Source organism: Neovison vison, chromosome 11 (genome assembly GCF_020171115.1).
Source record: "Neovison vison isolate M4711 chromosome 11, ASM_NN_V1, whole genome shotgun sequence".
Lineage (NCBI taxonomy): Eukaryota > Metazoa > Chordata > Mammalia > Carnivora > Mustelidae > Neogale > Neogale vison.
In genome coordinates, this window is record NC_058101.1 from 133,144,761 (window position 1) to 133,162,134 (window position 17,374).

Below are 17,374 nucleotides of genomic sequence, written 5' to 3' on the forward strand. Positions count from 1 at the left end.
TCAAATAAATAAATAAATAATCTTAAAAAAAAAAAAATTAAATCCTGCCTCTCTTTCTAAAAGATTATGTAAAGGGACTTATACTTACTTCTGGTGGGGGTTCCTGATCATTCTTCCATGACGCATCTGATCCCCTATCCCTAGAAAGAAAATAAAGTCAAAAGAAAACATGAAGTACTTAAAAAGTACTTAAGATTCTGTGTTTATAACTTAACAGTATAGAAAACAATGAAGTAAAAGACATGAGCTCAATCCTTAATTTTATAATATACACGAGAAGAGCAAAAAATAAAGGACTATGTATATGTTCTTCACCTTGTTTCAGAAGATGTAGAAAGCTCGTAAGAAAAACACAAGATCTGGACACACACAAATATTAGGACTGGGATAATCAAAATGAGAAGCCAAGGCTATATGGTTTGCAGAGGAAAGTGGTTTTGCAGTTCATGACCATCTCCAGATGCTATGACTTTGGTTGATACTTTCATGATACCTGAGCTTGGTCCATAAAACTCAGGTCAACAAATGCGTATTCTGCACCAACTATAGGTCAGACACGGTTTCAGGTGCTAGGGATACAAAAATGACCATGAAGCATTCCCTAAAATTTTGCAAGTTTAATGGTAGAGATAACAACATGAAATTCTTCTTCCTCTATTTAGCTGAGGAATATCAACAATATTCCATGAGGAACCAAAGCTTATTCCAACAGAATTTCTCAAAGCTGAGAGGGTGGAATAAAAGCTATCTCATTTGGTAAGGAGAAAGAATTCTGAAGAGTTTGAAGGACAGTATAATCACAAGCACTAACTATTTTAGTGGAAAGTTTTTAACCAACAAAAATACACATATTATTAAGTATGACTATGATTTCTGAAAGTTCATCTTTATCTCTTTCATCATTTTTATTTTTTAAGTTTAATAATGTCTTGTTACTCAATTACATTAAAATACTACAAAAAATACTAGGAGTAAATGTGGTCCTCATTGCTTTAAAATAGATCCCCAAAATAAATGAGATTAAATTCATTCATTAAAATCATTACTATATTAGGGGCGCCTGGGTGGCTCAGTGGGTTAAGCCGCTGCCTTCGGCTCAGGTCATGATCTCAGAGTCCTGGGATCGAGTCCCGCATCGGGCTCTCTGCTCAGCAGGGAGCCTGCTTCCCTCTCTCTCTCTCTGCCTGCCTCTCTGTCTACTTGTGATTTCTCTCTGTCAAATAAATAAATAAAATCTTTAAAAAAAAAAAATAAAAAAAAATAAAAAAAAAAAAAATCATTACTATATTAAACCATAATCTATGAAAATGAATGTGCAAATGTCAGGGGGCTGGCAGAATAAGAAAATCATTAAGTCTGCTCTAAAATTTTGATTCAGAACTTTGACACTGTATATGGGGCATTATCAATGATTTTTTCTATCATTTAAAAAAAAAAGCTTTTACTCACTAATGATAAGCTTACACCTATGCATTTAACATAACTCCAATACTCTTTCTTGCATATATGCCATCTCATGGCCGATGCTGCCCTTGCCATGGGGTTTAAAGACATAAACAGGGCAAGTTCCCCATTAGTGCATTTACTACAGAAAATCATAATCTACTAAAGAAAAGATCTAGCAACATTTCAAAACACACTTTCAACAAGAGTAAGCTCATGGGAGGCTAAAATTAAAACAGCCTTATAAGCCTTACAGAGGATAAACTAGAGAGATGACCTTCTCTACCTCAAAGGCAAAGTACTCCACTGAGTGCCCCTGCAGACACCATACTGCAGTCTAGAATAAAATAACCTTTGTCAGGTGGGGCTTCTGCCACGTGGGCCTAATTTCCCAATTCATAATTGTCTCTTTCCAAGAAAAAATTCTTATTCTTGCAAATCAAAAACAAAGACTTCTCTTGTTTAAAATCTATTTAATAAATGTCTTTAGAGAAGCTTTTTAAATTTATCTGTTATTAGCTAAAATATTTTGTTAAAAACAAACAAAAAAGGCATATCCGCAGCAACATCCTAGTAAAGCAGAATGAAATGCTACCTATTTAAGGCATGATTTTAAAACAGGACTTTTCTATTTAATTTACCTTTCTTTTCAGTGGTTGTTTAGAAAAATAAACCTTACCGACCTGAGAATAACTTAGGCAAAATGTTCCTCAGATAATTAGATGGATTCTTAAACATGAGTTTAATGAATTATGATAAATGAAATTCAGAGACTTGATTTAATGTGTAAGCACTTTAGAGGTTTTACACCATGCAATGGGGACTAGTATTTTTGAGGTAGCACTAAGGTTACTCACTGACTGAAGTTCCCCTCTATGTTCTAAAAAAACCACATTCCTAACACTTCAACTACACTTCAAGTTTCCCATCAAAAGAGAGCTAGACCTAAAAGAGACCTGTTTGTCAAACTGAGTGCAAAGTCTTTTTTGGATACCCATCCCTCCCCCAATCTTTTGTAGGGTTTCTTCCACTCTTACTAAATTTTACAATATTTTTAGTGGCTCATATTCATTACATCTTTCCAAAGCATTCAACTTTCTTTATTTCTGAAAAAAACTATTCTACTGGAACCATGTATCACTGATTTACTATAAACAAATTATATAATTATAGTAACAAGTTCAACTGATATAAGCAGCCCTATAGCTAACACTTAGCAACACAAATAACACATGGAAAATGTACAATAAATAAGTAGCATAAACATGCAGAAATATTACTATCGTATGCCACAGGCATCGTTTAGCATCTACAAAAGGGAAAGCAGTAGTTTGTTGGTTAAATCAACCCTGTTTGGGGCACACGGGTGGCTCAGTCCGTTAAGCACCTGCCTTTGGCTTAGGTCATGATCCCAGGGTCCTGGGACGGAGCCCTGCACTGGGCTCCCTGCTCTGCAGTTAGTCAGCTTCTCCCTCTGCCCCTTCCCTCTCCCCCGCTTGTGTGCATGCTCTCCCCCTACTCTCAAAAGAAATAAAAATTAAAAAATAAATAAATAAACGCTGTTTATCAACTTGATACACAACTTCTTAGGGACACATTTTTGTTGTCCTGTTTATAAGTTTGTTATCTATAAGCAATGTAAAATTTACTCATTTTTTTCCCCTTGAGAATTACCAAGTTTTACTAAATAGTTAAGCCTACAATGTAATCCAAGGAATAATTCTATTTAAAATGGAAAAGCATGGTTACTAATGCTGAAGTAGCATGTTTATAAAAAAAAGTATGCCATAGAAAAAAATATGAATTCAGAAACTTTCTATGGCCCAAATGTAGTCCTACTACTTGATTATGTGATTTTGGGTAAAAGATACAAATCATCTCAACCTGTAAAATCTGGTAAGAAATTATAGCTTTCAGAGATATTACTGGGAAAATAAATCAATGCTCTGGAACACAGATCTTTAACAAGAAACTACCTTCACTGAAAATTATTCATAAAATATAAACATTAGATAAGCAAACAATAACTAATGTTGTCAGTGACATACTTACTGTTTAAGTTTTTCTGTAAATATGTACTGGGTGAAGTCTTTCATTGATGGAGCAAAATACATAGTGTCCTTTATTTTAATACCTTTACTCTCAATGTGCTCTGAAGAATTAAACCGTAACACATAAAATGGATGTGCAACAGGTCCAAATATCTCAAATATCTATAAAATAGAAGAAACATAAATACCTTTAATATGTGAACTAACTCAGAAAGTCAGTCATATTTTTTTAAAAACTGGTAATTGTTAAAATAAGGTAAATCTGTCATGTCAGAACAATAAAATTATACTTATATTGAAGTCATTTTTGCATACTCAAAGTCTTCATATTTTGATTATAATTGCATCAACTCATTCCAGATTTCCTTTATGAATCTGAAACAAGTGTAACAAATTTGTTCCTTGATAAATTCAAATCATCTCAGTGGTATACTAACTAGATACATATTATGAAGTTTTTTTTTAATCATTAATCATTTAAGTTGTAAAGGATAAAGAGAAGAATTATAATGTGTAACTTTTGAGAAATAAAATGCAGCCACCTGGAATCTTGGAACACAAAACTTGACAAGCTTCTGCTTTAGTGGGTATTCAATATTTCTGTTGTTCCTATACAGTAGTTAACATTTTTCATAAAGTTAAACCACAACTGTTTCTAATTCAAAACTCAGAAGAGTAGATTTGAACTTGAAATTATTTATTTCTCAAAAACCAGAGAAGCTTATACAGCCTTGAACTTTTATGTAAAGGAACTGTTTTTAGTACAGCCATATTTTATTTCTGAAAATGTTCTATGAACGATTACAGGAAGCCTCTTGTTTTCAAACTCTTCTCAGAAGAAATATCTAAGTTTTAAAAAAATAATGTTTCTAATAATAAATATATGTATGTTATAGAAACTAGACAATGATCACTGTCAGTGTCAACCTTTCTAGGCTTTTTTCTATTAACGATTTTTTTCTTCTGAGATCACACTGTAGCTTTGTACACTGTTCCCTTTTAAAACCTAAAGTTGCATATGATCTCCCTGATATGAGGAAGTGGTGATGCAACATGGGGGCTTAAGTGGGTAGGAGAAGAATCCATGAAACAAGATGGGATAGGGAGGGAGACAAACTATAAGTGATTCTTAATCTCATGAAACAAACTGTGGGTTGCTGGGGGGAGGGGGGTTGGGAGAAGGGAGGTAGGGTTATGGACATTGGGGAGGGTATGTGCTTTTGGGTAAATTGGAAGGGGAGGTGAACCATGAGAGACCATGGACTCTGAAAAACAATCTGAGGGATTTGAAGTGGCGGGGGGCGGGGGGGAGGTTGGGGTACCAGGTGGTGCGGGGGGGGGGAGGTTGGGGTACCAGGTGGTGGGTATTATAGAGGGCACGGCTTGCATGGAGCACTGGGTGTGGTGAAAAAATAATGAATACTGTTTTTCTGAAAATAAATAAATTGGAAAAATAAATAAATAAATAAATAAATAAGACCTAAAGTTGCATTAAGTTTTTCCATCTTACACATATTCTCTGTAAGTATAATTTCAGTGGCTGTATCACCACCTTTTATAGATCTGGCACTATTTGACTTGCCTAATAGGACATTTAGGGAGCTTCAATTTGTGCAATATGTAATAAATGATGCCCTGATAAACATCCTTTTATGTATATTTCTATACTTAAGGTTTCCCAAAAATTTATTTGTAAGGGGCAGAATTATTGGAGCCAAGAGTATGATTATCACCAAAACTCTGGATATAAATTACTAAGTAACGTTTCAAATAGCCTGGACCATTTTAAACCCAGTGCACTGAAAGTGCCTGTTTTAGCACACTGTCAGTTCTTCATTTTTGATGGTAAATATTCTCATTTTGTTCTCTTAAAGTACACCATTTGGGATGTTATTAATTTTCAGTGAGGCATAAAATAGCTCACCCATAATGCTACCAATATTCTGAAAGTTTGAGTAACCCAAAAAGAACTCGTAACACTCAATAAAATTAAAATGCCAAAGTATTCTGAAGCAACACTAATAGCATAAAAAATTTAATTTTTTTTTAAATTCTAAAAGGAAATAGCAAATTTGTTTTGAAAGGATTTAGAAACAAAGAGTAGTCCTCTTCCAACCAGAATTGCAAAGGACAGAGGGAAATACTGCAACACAATTCTTACTGGTTCACATTACATAAAGTAATGGATTATCTTACTTGTCACTTTTTAAAAAGTCATGTTAATGGCAAAAGCTAGAAAAATATGTATGTTTAACAAAGAATTGGTAAATATAAACATAATAAATTATTATTAATTTATATAATTTATAATTTATATAGATATAACTTATGATATATATTATATATAACATATATAATAAATGATATAATTTATAATTATAATTTATATAATATAAATTTATAAATTAATAAATATAAATAAACAGATAGTATATTGTGCAGTGGAAGACAGTAGAATTTTTAAAATGAATAAACTAGACATATGTATACATTTGGGTACACCTCAAAATTATACTACTGAGTTAAAGAATTTCATAAAAAGATATGAATGAAATTATAACGTGAATTTTAAAAATACATTAATAGGTAACTTGTTCTATAGTATTTTTTTTGCATATATGTACTTATGTACTGGAAGTATAAAAATCTAGATAAAGAGGATACACAGTATCTTCAGAATACTGGCTAAATATGGGGATGAAGCGAAGTGAATGGATTAAGAAGAAAGGAAAACAGAGCTTCCAGTTCATGTACTGTATTTTATTTCTTTCAGAGAAGTCAGAAGAATACATAGCATAATAAAAACAATTGTTACATTTTATAAATTGTTAAATATGGTGTTTGAAATATTCTCTGGGGGTGCCTGGGTGGCTCGGATGTTAAGCACCTGCTTTTGGCTCAGGTCATGACATCCCAGGGTCCTGGATCGAGACCCACATCAGGCTCCCTCTTTAGCGGGAAGCCTGCTTCTCTCTCTCCCACTCCCCCTGCTTGTGTTCCCTCTCTCATTCTCTTTCTCTCTGTCAAATAGATAAATAAAATATTTTAAATAAATAAATAGGATTATTTGTACTTTATAGTCAACATGACAGTTAAACATGGTGTCATGCTTATATTTATCTAATAATGATGATGTAGTAAGTTTTGTCACAGACTTACATGACATTTGCCTTTTTGTTAAATTGCCTGTTTGCATCCAATGCCTCTATTTCTATTTGTGCGTGCCTATTACTGGCTGAAAATTCTGTTTGACTGTGAATAACAGAAACCTGGAAACAGCAACTGAAGCAAATTGGAACTTCTATTTTTTCTCAGTCCAAAAGACAGAAATCTAAGTTGGGTACAGTGGCTCCATGATAGCAGGGGCGAGATGGACTCCCTGTGTCTTTCCACCAGCCATCCTCAGCACATTCTTGTTCACCCCTAGCATCACAGGATAGCTGCTTTGATTCTAGGTAGGAAGTGGTGGAAATACCACCTGTGTTCCAGGCAGGAAGAAGTGGAAGAAGGAAGAACGAAATGTATATACCAACATGTCCCCCCACAACCTCCCACTCGCCCCATACATTCATATTATTTTAAGCCTTCTTAAAGTCTCAACCAAAAACATCCTCTTTTTTCTCAGTGGCCAGAACTAGGTTAGATGACGACCTCTACTGAGGAACTCAGCAGTCTTTGTCTAACCCTTCCCCCAGACTGGTGTTCCCTAGACAGATACTGAGAAGAAGCTGGTAAGCCAGCTGACAAACAGGGATGTTGACAATTATAACACATGGCATTTACTGATCAAGTGTTTATATGCCAGGTGTGTGAGCTCTGTACACTTCATCTTGCTTAATCTTCACTGCAATCTTAAGAATTAGGTACCTATATTAATACCCATTCAAAGATAAAGAAAGTGAGACTCATGGTGGCAGAGTAACATGCTGAAGGTCATATGGTGGTGGAAAAGGAAACTTGAGGCCAGGTCTGTCTGACTCCTGGGTTGTCTGCTTTTAGCACTGCAAGTTTAATATCTGAGCACCCACATTAATCCTGGAATAGTGGGGTCACCCACTGAAGCTCCAACAGTATTAAGGCAGGAGTTTAATTAAAGTTTGTTGAATGGTTTATTTAAAAAATTGTTTTTAATTTAAAAAGTCTTAAAAACAATTCATTTTTCAATTCCTTTGATAAATATCAATAAATCTTATTCCTCAAGTTTGGATAGGGATAAAAATTTGTTTAAAAAAATTCATGTATAATAATCACTGTTTGCAACTTGGTACATAAAGCTGTTTCCCAAAGATTGGTTTCCTAGACAAAACAATTCTGTTTCCTAACTGAGAAATGACTTCACGAAAGAAATGCCTGAAGAGCTCCAAGCTTATGCAGAAACTGGTTTGAACTAAAATATAAGCCGGAATTCAAAACACGTAGTTAAAATCAAAGTATACCTGGTTGACTGTTCTTAAGAGCTCAAGTGTTAATGAGCCATACCTATGATAAAATCATTAAAAGGTTTTAAGTAAAATAACTACACATATAACAGGTAATAGGAAGCTACTTTAGAGAATCCATGCATGGCTTATACTAAAACTGAGAAGTATTTATGCTCCTACCTCAAATAGCCATGAAACACTTGACAGAGTTGACATAAGCAGTTTAGCTAATCCAGAGTTACAGGAAAAAAAAAGGGGGTTAACAATATTTTAAACAACTATCAGCTAAAAGTACAGATTTTAGATTGGCTAATACCTGAGAGCTAACTCTGAAGAACAACCTCAGACAAAGCAGGGGTCAGGCCAGCCCACCACATCTCATAGTTTCATTAAACCTTGTATCCTGGCTCACTCCTCAGACCTGCTTTGAGGATTCTGCAAGTTCCAAACCACCTAACTACAGATAAAAGGAAAAGGAAGGAATGGCTGAGACAACAGCGTGAGAAAGGAAACTCAGGATAATAATGTCTAAGATACTTACTTTAAGGTAGGCAAGAAGCTTTCCTTATACTTTAAATAATAGACTTTAAATAATATACTTTAAATAATAGTGTTTCTATTCCATAGAAACACTCAAAAATTTAATCCAACTAATGTTTTATACTTGCCCTGTCCTTAGAAGGTAGTTTTCAGGGTCTACAAACTTGGCTCTAGTTTACAGAGCTTACCATCTCTTATTCAAAAGCAGTGTCTTTCTGCTAAAGGACCTTAAAGGATTCTCGTCACACACATATCACAAACATACACCACTACCACCTTATATAGACACAGTTTAAGGTCTGTTGGGAAAAAAATGACAAGCACACAAGTAAATTCATCCCCCCAAATTCTCATTCCACAGCATAGTCTAGGCTTAGGTATTCTGTATGCTCCACAGCAAAAGTTCTAGTGGTTGGGGGCGAGCCTGAGTCAGCTGGCAAGACATGCAGAGAGAGAGCACTCCGAGAGAGAGAATAAGCTGCATACTGCCCTCTCCACACATATGTTATATACTTATTGGTTAGCCTCAGAGGGACTAGGTAATCCTAGTTCCTATAGGTAACAATAAACAGATCAAAGAATCTCCAGGCCCAGGAGTAACGCTGGAACACTGTGCAAATGGAACCAAGATCTGCATACTTCTACTCTGAGAACAGCTTTCAAAGAATGCCACTGACAAAGGCCTCATGGTTGTTGTTCCAGCTTAGCCTCTTTTTGGCTAATGTACCAAAAGGGCAAAGGGGAAAATGAACCCCTCACAGCCATTCAGAATTATCTCTTATCAATCACTTTACACTAATCACTATGTGCTACTATTATTTCACAAGGTGCTGAGGGAAGAGAAAATAAACCACTGTATCAAAATAATATAGAGACTTTCAGAAAATCAACACATCCTACCAACCAAAACTGTAATATATTCTTTTAAAAAAAGATCAGTAAAAATTCCAGCCCAACTCTAACAAACACTGAAAATTAAATGCAAAACAATAAGTAATTCATGGAATACAGGGATAATAAACTGTATAGGTTGGTCAATTTTTAAATGTTAAACATTAAAAATAAAATTTCATTCATCACTTGTCATGAGTAACTCTTCATCATCAGGATTGAAGGGCAAAAGGTAGAACACAAATTCAAGGTCACCTCCCTTAATTCAGTGGGTAAGGGGGAGGAAGGTGGAAGGGAAATGCGTCAGACAGATTGACTAGGTTATAAACTCAATTTTGTTCCTTTTTCAAAGCTTTGTGATTTTTTGAGTAAATGAGGATAATTCCACTTGCTTAGAGTTCCAATGAATTTAAAAATATATACAAAATATGTATCACTGTGGCTCATTACTACTGTTCAGAGTAGAGGGAAAAGAAAGGATGTACAAAGGCTCGACACTGAAGGTAAACTAATTTAGTACATAGATAAGATCTAAAACAGATTCAATTTCACTTTCTGGTCACTCATTTGTTTAACTGATAGTTCCAAACCTCCCTATCCCTGCACCATTATTTTGGGAAATCATGTCAAGGAACTTAGATGTCTAATCAAATATATTTTAAAGGCCTGTCACTTCTTGTATTTACAAAGCTCCCATGTAAAATTTAGAAATAGATTTGATTTTTCCCTCTAGACTTATGTCACATAACTAAAGTTAGAGGCATAAATGTAACATTTTCATCTGACTCCTTTCAAAGTCAAGTGACAAAAGAGCTGAATATTAACATTATTATTATTATTATTATTAGTCACAATTAAACTAAAAATTCAAATGTACTGAGGGATATAAGAAATCTGAATTTAGAGGTTTTTAATTAGCAAAGTGTTGGGTATTTTGAAATTAAAATTGTCTCAGCTAGCGACTTAAAAAGACAACTGTCATGAAAATCATAAATAAAGGAATCATGGAAATAATCAGTTTCAAATGAGTTAGAAAACCAAGTAAGTTTCCATTCCCTCTTCATCCCCTCCCATCTTTTACTACTTTCTGGAGGAGAGCAAAAAATGCATTGCCTTTCTTTGTACCAGAGCAGAATACTGGTATTTCTAAAGAATACATACCAGTAAGTGGGCATGGAGAGCTACATTCATGGCACAGCCACTGACTCATTTCCCATCCCTCTTCTCTCTCTAAACCTTCTCTGAGATTAAGCCCCCCAGTGAATCTCTAACCACTTACAAAGACACCAGCAGACCTCATCCTTGAAACAGAAAGACTGAACTTAGGTATCTGTAAAAGAAAAATGTATGATGCCATGTTTCAGGCATTAAAGTCTTTCTTCCCCTCACCAACTTTCTCAAAAATTGCCAAAATATATTAGCTCTAGACTCCAATTAATTCTCTTACTGATTGCTTTGCAATCCTAAGTCACTCATTTCTCTTTGGTAAATTAGCCTGTCAATCTAAACAAAAACAGAAACAAAACCAAAGAAGTATGTAGGCAGTACAAGGTAGGCAGGACCCTGATAAAAATCTGACCTCTTTCTAATCTGTATTAGAATGGGACAGTAGGAAATAGCATGTAAAAGGGAAAATTGTATGAATGACCCAATAATATAATTAAAAAGATATGCTTTTTTTCCTGACTAGATGTAAATTAACTATCTCTTTAGAACAAAAAGGAAACCAACTGTTAGTTATCTGGGAAAAAGTAAAACCCAAAAAGTGACTTCCCCAAAGATAGCAGCTGGTTTATTATTTTTATTGTTTTCAACACAGTATATATTTACTTAGCACTTATAATTTACAAAGCATTATTCTTTACGGAGTGGAGAATGTAAGGTAAATTAGAACTACCCCTAATGCCAAAAAAGAATACTTAGTTGGTATTTATAGTCTTGATCTTAGAGGTTTTAGATCCTCTGCTGACGGCTCAAAATTGCATATTTACTGGGTAAATTGTGTAGTCTTCCCTATTAAAGATGGACATGCAGAATTATTAATAACAACCAAAGGATGTTATTAAGGACGTGACTTTTTGGTGAGTACTGAAGTATACATATTCCTAATTCCCCAGAATGTGCTTACAGTGACACTTCAGTTATTACAGAAACCTTTTCCCCCTTTTACTTTTTTCCACTCTACAGATTCTATCTGAGGAAACCAAAGTCTAAAAAGTATTGAGAGGCCCCACTAAAAGGAACTCACAAACCTAAAAAAGACTAAGAACTACTACATTGTAGAAAGCTTACTACACTCAACTTTGAGGACCCGGAAGTATCCAATATGTAGACCTACTACTTCACAAGGTACCTGACAAAAAGGAAAAAACTGCATACCAACAGATATGAAGTACTGAAAAAATCAAGAATAAACTAAAACCAGAGCTCTAGACTGCTCATCTATTAAAATTAATAACTTTTTTTTAGGATAGATAGGGAAAATCAGAAAAACCAATCAACAAAGAAACAGATTTGCTTTTTTTTTTTTTACAAACCTTTCCTGCTGCCTGTCGATCACTTTTAAACAGCACAGTCTCCTCATTAACCGGAGGTAGGTTAGTCATAGATTCAATTATTACTGAAAAATGAAACAAAGGAGATTACTTCAAGATTTAATCAGAAGATCATATAAAATTTGAGTGGGAATTTTTAACATAATTTAAAATGAAATTTAAGATGAGATAATACACCTCAGTAACTATTCTTCTTAAAACAACAGTCTATTTATTATCAAGTGGCACAAGGAAATAGATTCTACATATCTTTAATAGAAAAAGCTACAACTCTAAGAAACAGAAACTAAAGTAAAAATTTTCACAGGAAGTTGGTATCACTCACTAAAAAGCCAAAATTTAAGTCATGAACATTTTCCCAAGTAATTTTCACCCAAAAAAGTAAAATCACATTTAGTCACAAACCCTTGTTTTAGGAAAAATTAGTCTTCTTTCTCACTCTAGAAATTCTTTTTTTTTTTTTTAGATTTATTTATTTATTTATTTGACAGAGAGATCACAAGTAGACAGAGAGGCAGGCAGAGAGAGGGAGAAGCAGGCTCCCTGCTGAGCAGAGAGCCCGACATGGGACTCGATCCCAGGACCCCGAGATCATGACCTGAGCCGAAGGCAGCAGCTTAACCCACTGAGCCACCCAGGCGCCCCTCACTCTAGAAATTCCCAAAAATATCTTCCTCTGAAGAGATGAAGAATGATAGAACTCATGGTAATTTGCCCCAAAATGCAACAGAAGCATCCCACTAGTCTATTATAACTGCCAATTCCTATAAAGGCCACATATGCAAAAACAACCAAGCTACCATAGCAAATAGAGAAGACAAACAAACAATAGGCTTAGAAAATTAGAGCAACAAAAGCAAGAATACTTGCCACATTACACAGATAAAGCCATGTCCACTTGAGAAATAAAATGTTAGTTTAGGTTATTAAAATTCATTTTAAAAATTTCAAGTATATCCAATTAATTACAATAGTTAGTGCTTCTAAATTCTGAACATACATGTGGAATAACAGATCACAGGTCAACATCTTTTGAGTTAGATAAGTTTCTGGGATAAAAATGATGAGTAAGGATTGATAATGATAGTGAGCACTAACAAAGCATTCATTTTCAATCATTTCTTCTCCATAATCCCATTCCCAAGGATCAGATTACATGAAAATAAAAGATCACCTAATCCAATTCCCTCATTTTATAGAAAGATGAGAAAACAGGGCTTAACACAGTAACCTTATCACATGGCCAATTCCAAACCAAGTCATCATCAGAACCTAGAATAACCTAGATCCCTTGTTCCAATGCTCTTCCTTTAACAACACAACTACTGACTGTGTGTCCATAGTCTTAAAAAACCATTTTTTTAAATTATTCTAGGCAGCATCTGCATACACATCAACCTAAAGTTTGTACCATACACTGATAAGAATTTCCAAGGCTATCAATAGTCAAAGGATCTAGCAGTACAAAATCCTTAACTTCATGAAATCTCTCTACTTCTACCTAAGTGGATAATACCTAACTAGCCTCTTATATTTTCCAAATTAAATAAGAGAGAGAAAAAAAAAAACAAGCCAACAGAACTTGGAGAACAACTACAGAGTACAAAGCCAAATCCTCTCTTACTCTCCTAGGGTTCTTACTTGAACTCACATATTTTTTGCTTTGTATATTAATACTTACTATATTTTCTCTTTTGTAATTTGGTCCAAATCATACTATTTTAGAGTCTCAAAACAGGGTAGCATGTGCTGATTTTCAGTCAATCTTTATTCCCAGAAGCTTGAGAATTTTGTTAGTCTAATAGGGTATGCTAGTCAAAACTATTTTTCTAAAAAGCATTATCCTATGCATATTGTATGGTTCACATTTTTTTCTTGATAAACATGAGATTCTTGCTACATACATGAAGTCTAATAAATGCTCAACTCACACTATCTAATCAAATGATTACTTATTTATGCAGATTAAATGCTATAAGAGAACTCAAATATCAGTAAATACCAATAAATGTAATGACGCAAGAATCACATGAAGAGTTTAAATAATAATAAAAATAAATAATAAATCACATAAAGAGTTTATGTTAATGTTTAACATAAGAGTTTATGTTAATAAACTTAAAAAACAAAACTTAATAAACATAAAAAACAAAGAGTTTGTTAATAAAAGAATCACATGAAGAGTTTAAATAATAATAAATAATAATAATAGAAATAAATAATAAATAACAGAAATAAATAATAATGATTTGTTTTAAAAAAAAAAGTTTCAGGGGCACCTGGGTGGCTCAGTGGGTTGAAGCCTCTGCCCTCGGCTCAGGTCATGATCCCAGGGTCCTGGGATCTAGCCCCGCATCGGGCTCTCTGCTCAGCGGGGAGCCCGCTTCCCTTCCTCTCTCTCTGCCTGCCTCTCTGTCTACTTGTGATCTCTGTCTGTCAAATAAATAAAGTAATTAATTTTTTAAAAAAAGTTTCACCTTAATCAGAATTTTTATTAATAAATGGCAAAAGCACAAAATTATATAAGTATAAACTTTTGTAAAATATTGCTATGGACACTGTGAGAAAAAGGTCAAAATCCAATTTCTACCACTGATCAGAAGGGCAAGTGAGTCAGGTTTTTCTGCGTCCCTTAAATCCTGTAAACTAAGGGGGCTGGTGGATAATCTTTTATCCAATTCAAATATCCTTTGACTTTGTCAACTCTGAGTTCTACTTTCAGATGTATCTTACTATGAGAGCTAATGGTAGCTACATGAACTTCAAAGCCTTCCGTATACCTACTTCAAAACCTGGGGCTAAAGTAAGCTATAATATCTAGTTCTCTTATAACCAACAGCTTTATATTTCATGACATTAAACCACAGAACTTTCTAATTTACATGTTTCTAAAATAAAATCAAAGGCAGTAGGCAGAACAATGTTCCCCCCACCAAAAGACACCCACCCCCTAACCCTGAAACTATGTTACCTTACATTTAAAAAAAAAAAGGATTCTGCAGATGTTAATAAGGTTAAGGACCTTGAGTTGTGGGAGATTGTCCTGGATTATGCATGCAGGCCCAAATTAAGGAGTCCTTAAAAGCAGAAAATCTTTCCAGGCTTTGGTCAGGGAGAGATGTGATAAAGGGAAAAGGGTCACAGAGAAGGTATATTACTGGCTTTGAAGATGAAGGAAGGAGGCCACAAGTCAAGGAATACAGGCATCTTCTAGAAGGTGAAAGGGACAAGAAAATGAATTCTCCCCTAGAGGCTTCAGAAAGGAACTCAGCACTGATTTTAATTTTAGCTCAGTGATACCCACATCAGACTTCTGGCCTACAGAACTATAAAACAATAAATTTGTGTTGTTTAAAGCCACTAAGTAGCAACTTAATAGCACTAAATAACAAATATACCAAATCAAAGAGAACTCTGGAGAAATGTCAGTAAAAGTAGAAATTGAATTTCAAAAGACACTGCATTTATGAGTTACATATAAAAGTAAAAAATAACTCCATCTACTCAAACTAAATGACTATAAAATGAAGTATTATTTACATATGTCACAGAAAATCTTTGTCATAAAATCTTTGATTTAATGAATGCATATCTGGATAGAAGTAATTTTATTCATAAAATTATTTACATACCTAATTGCTCAATAATACTTGAAACCATCCCAAGGGGCTTTAATTCAATATCTTCAGGCAGAATAATAGTGAGTTCTTCAACAGAAGGTAGCTCCTATAATATAAAAAAAGCATTGATTTTCCTCTCAATCTTCAACAACTAAAAAAAAATAGGACATCATTTCCATTTAAAGACTAAACATTTCTGAAGATGTAACATTAAGCACTTATACCATCTCTTTGATGTTATTCCTTTTAGTGTCTGACAGTATTTCTTCCACCTCCAGTATCTCCCCATGTGAGTGATGCAACAGCATCTATACTTTAATCCAGCTAGACTAAGAACACATGGACAAAAGTACCTAGATTTTTCCAATCATACTTGAATGAGACAGAAAAAAAAAAAACAAAAAAGTTATTATTGTTAAGGAATTCGAAGTAAACAAACAAAAAAAAGACATTTCACTAAGTGATTCCCAGAGAAATAGTTCTATTGGTCACTACAATTTCTCCACAGAAGAAGAGATCTCTCTCTTAGCTATCTTAATTTGGTTAATTCACTCGATAGGGATTAAGTAGTTGAAAAGAGAAAGAGCAATCTTTTCTGGGGCTGTGTGAAAAAGAGTAAATGTCTGGTTTCTTTAGGGAAAAAATCTAGAGTTCCTGGGAAACAAAACACAGGCTCCACCTGGAAAAGCTGTGAAGTGTCGCCTAGTATCTTCTTTCTATGTTAAAAACTAAATTCCTTTACATTTAAAAATTCCTCTTTTCTGACCCACCTACTAACTATACCTCAGTTCCCATAGAAACTAGATGTTGAAGTAGAGATTAAGTTGAAGAGGTATCTAAGAATAAAACTGACCTTGGGCTTTAAGCTAAACAAATGGAACTTTCTATTTTTGACCTTTGCCAAAAGACCACAATTAACTTTTATAAGAAGTTCTTCCTTAAGAAGGCTTGAAAGTGTGAAGATCCTATTACTGGCATGTTGAGAGTTGGTCTGGGAAGAGACAACTTTTGAAGGAATGTTGAAAAAGATGGGTAAAGCTGAAACAATACAGTTTATTACAGATGAATGGATCATGGGTAATCATTTTCCTCTTCAGGGACTCAGACAAGGTTTTTAACAAACCATATACCCAGAGTTAAAGAAGAAATTGCTTTTGGGAGATGTTACTTTCTGATCAAGAATTACCTACAAACAACCATACTAATGGTCTCAACCAACTCCACGGAGAAGACTTTAACTTTTGCACGGTTAGTTTGGATGGTGTTAAAGAAAATGATTATATTTTATATGTCAGAATTTTTCTGAGTACTTTTAGAGGGAGAGGACAACCATTTGTCATTTTTGCATATAAAACATGGATAATTCTTTCTTGGCAAGACCATGTTTTGAAAGTGGCCCATGTGTGTATTAGCACAGACAAGGGAGTACAGTTGTTAGAACTGGCAAAGAACACGTGACATGGAACAGCCTTGTTAAGAAGTTCTTAGCAAAAGAAACTGAGGCGGACAGAGACCCCTGGGCCTCAGCCCCTTCATGTCCACTGCTCTCCACTGCTCCTGCTGAGGTGGAAGAAAAGACCAAATGGTCGACCCGCTTGGTTAAGAAAAGAAAACAAGTTCCCAGGGATGACTTAGATCTCTCCTCTTATGCTTCCATATAGATTATACTTCCGCAGGGCCAATGGCCCTGAGAAACCCTGAAAAAAGTAGTTACCATCCTCCATCACCCACAACCATAAAAACTCACCTCTAACCTGCCGGGTGCTCAGTCTTTGGGGAACGATCCCACTGAGCCCACCAGTGAAAATAAGGCTGTGTTCTCCCAGATTTCCCTGTGCTGCTTGAGTATCCCC

The 17,374-nt window shown here is 34.6% G+C and overlaps 1 protein-coding gene across 1 annotated transcript in view; it reads right to left on the bottom strand.

Annotated features, from left to right (window-relative positions):
• The window catches only part of NAF1 (nuclear assembly factor 1 ribonucleoprotein), a 48,892-nt gene that overhangs the window by 13,373 nt on the left and 18,145 nt on the right, over positions 1-17,374 (bottom strand). Inside the window, exons 3-6 of the mRNA XM_044224777.1 lie at positions 15,534-15,627; positions 11,884-11,966; positions 3,496-3,656; positions 89-140 (exon numbers count right to left, since the gene is read on the bottom strand). Of these exons, the coding sequence (XP_044080712.1) occupies positions 89-140; positions 3,496-3,656; positions 11,884-11,966; positions 15,534-15,627 (390 nt within the window). The remainder of the gene's footprint in view (positions 1-88; positions 141-3,495; positions 3,657-11,883; positions 11,967-15,533; positions 15,628-17,374) is intronic.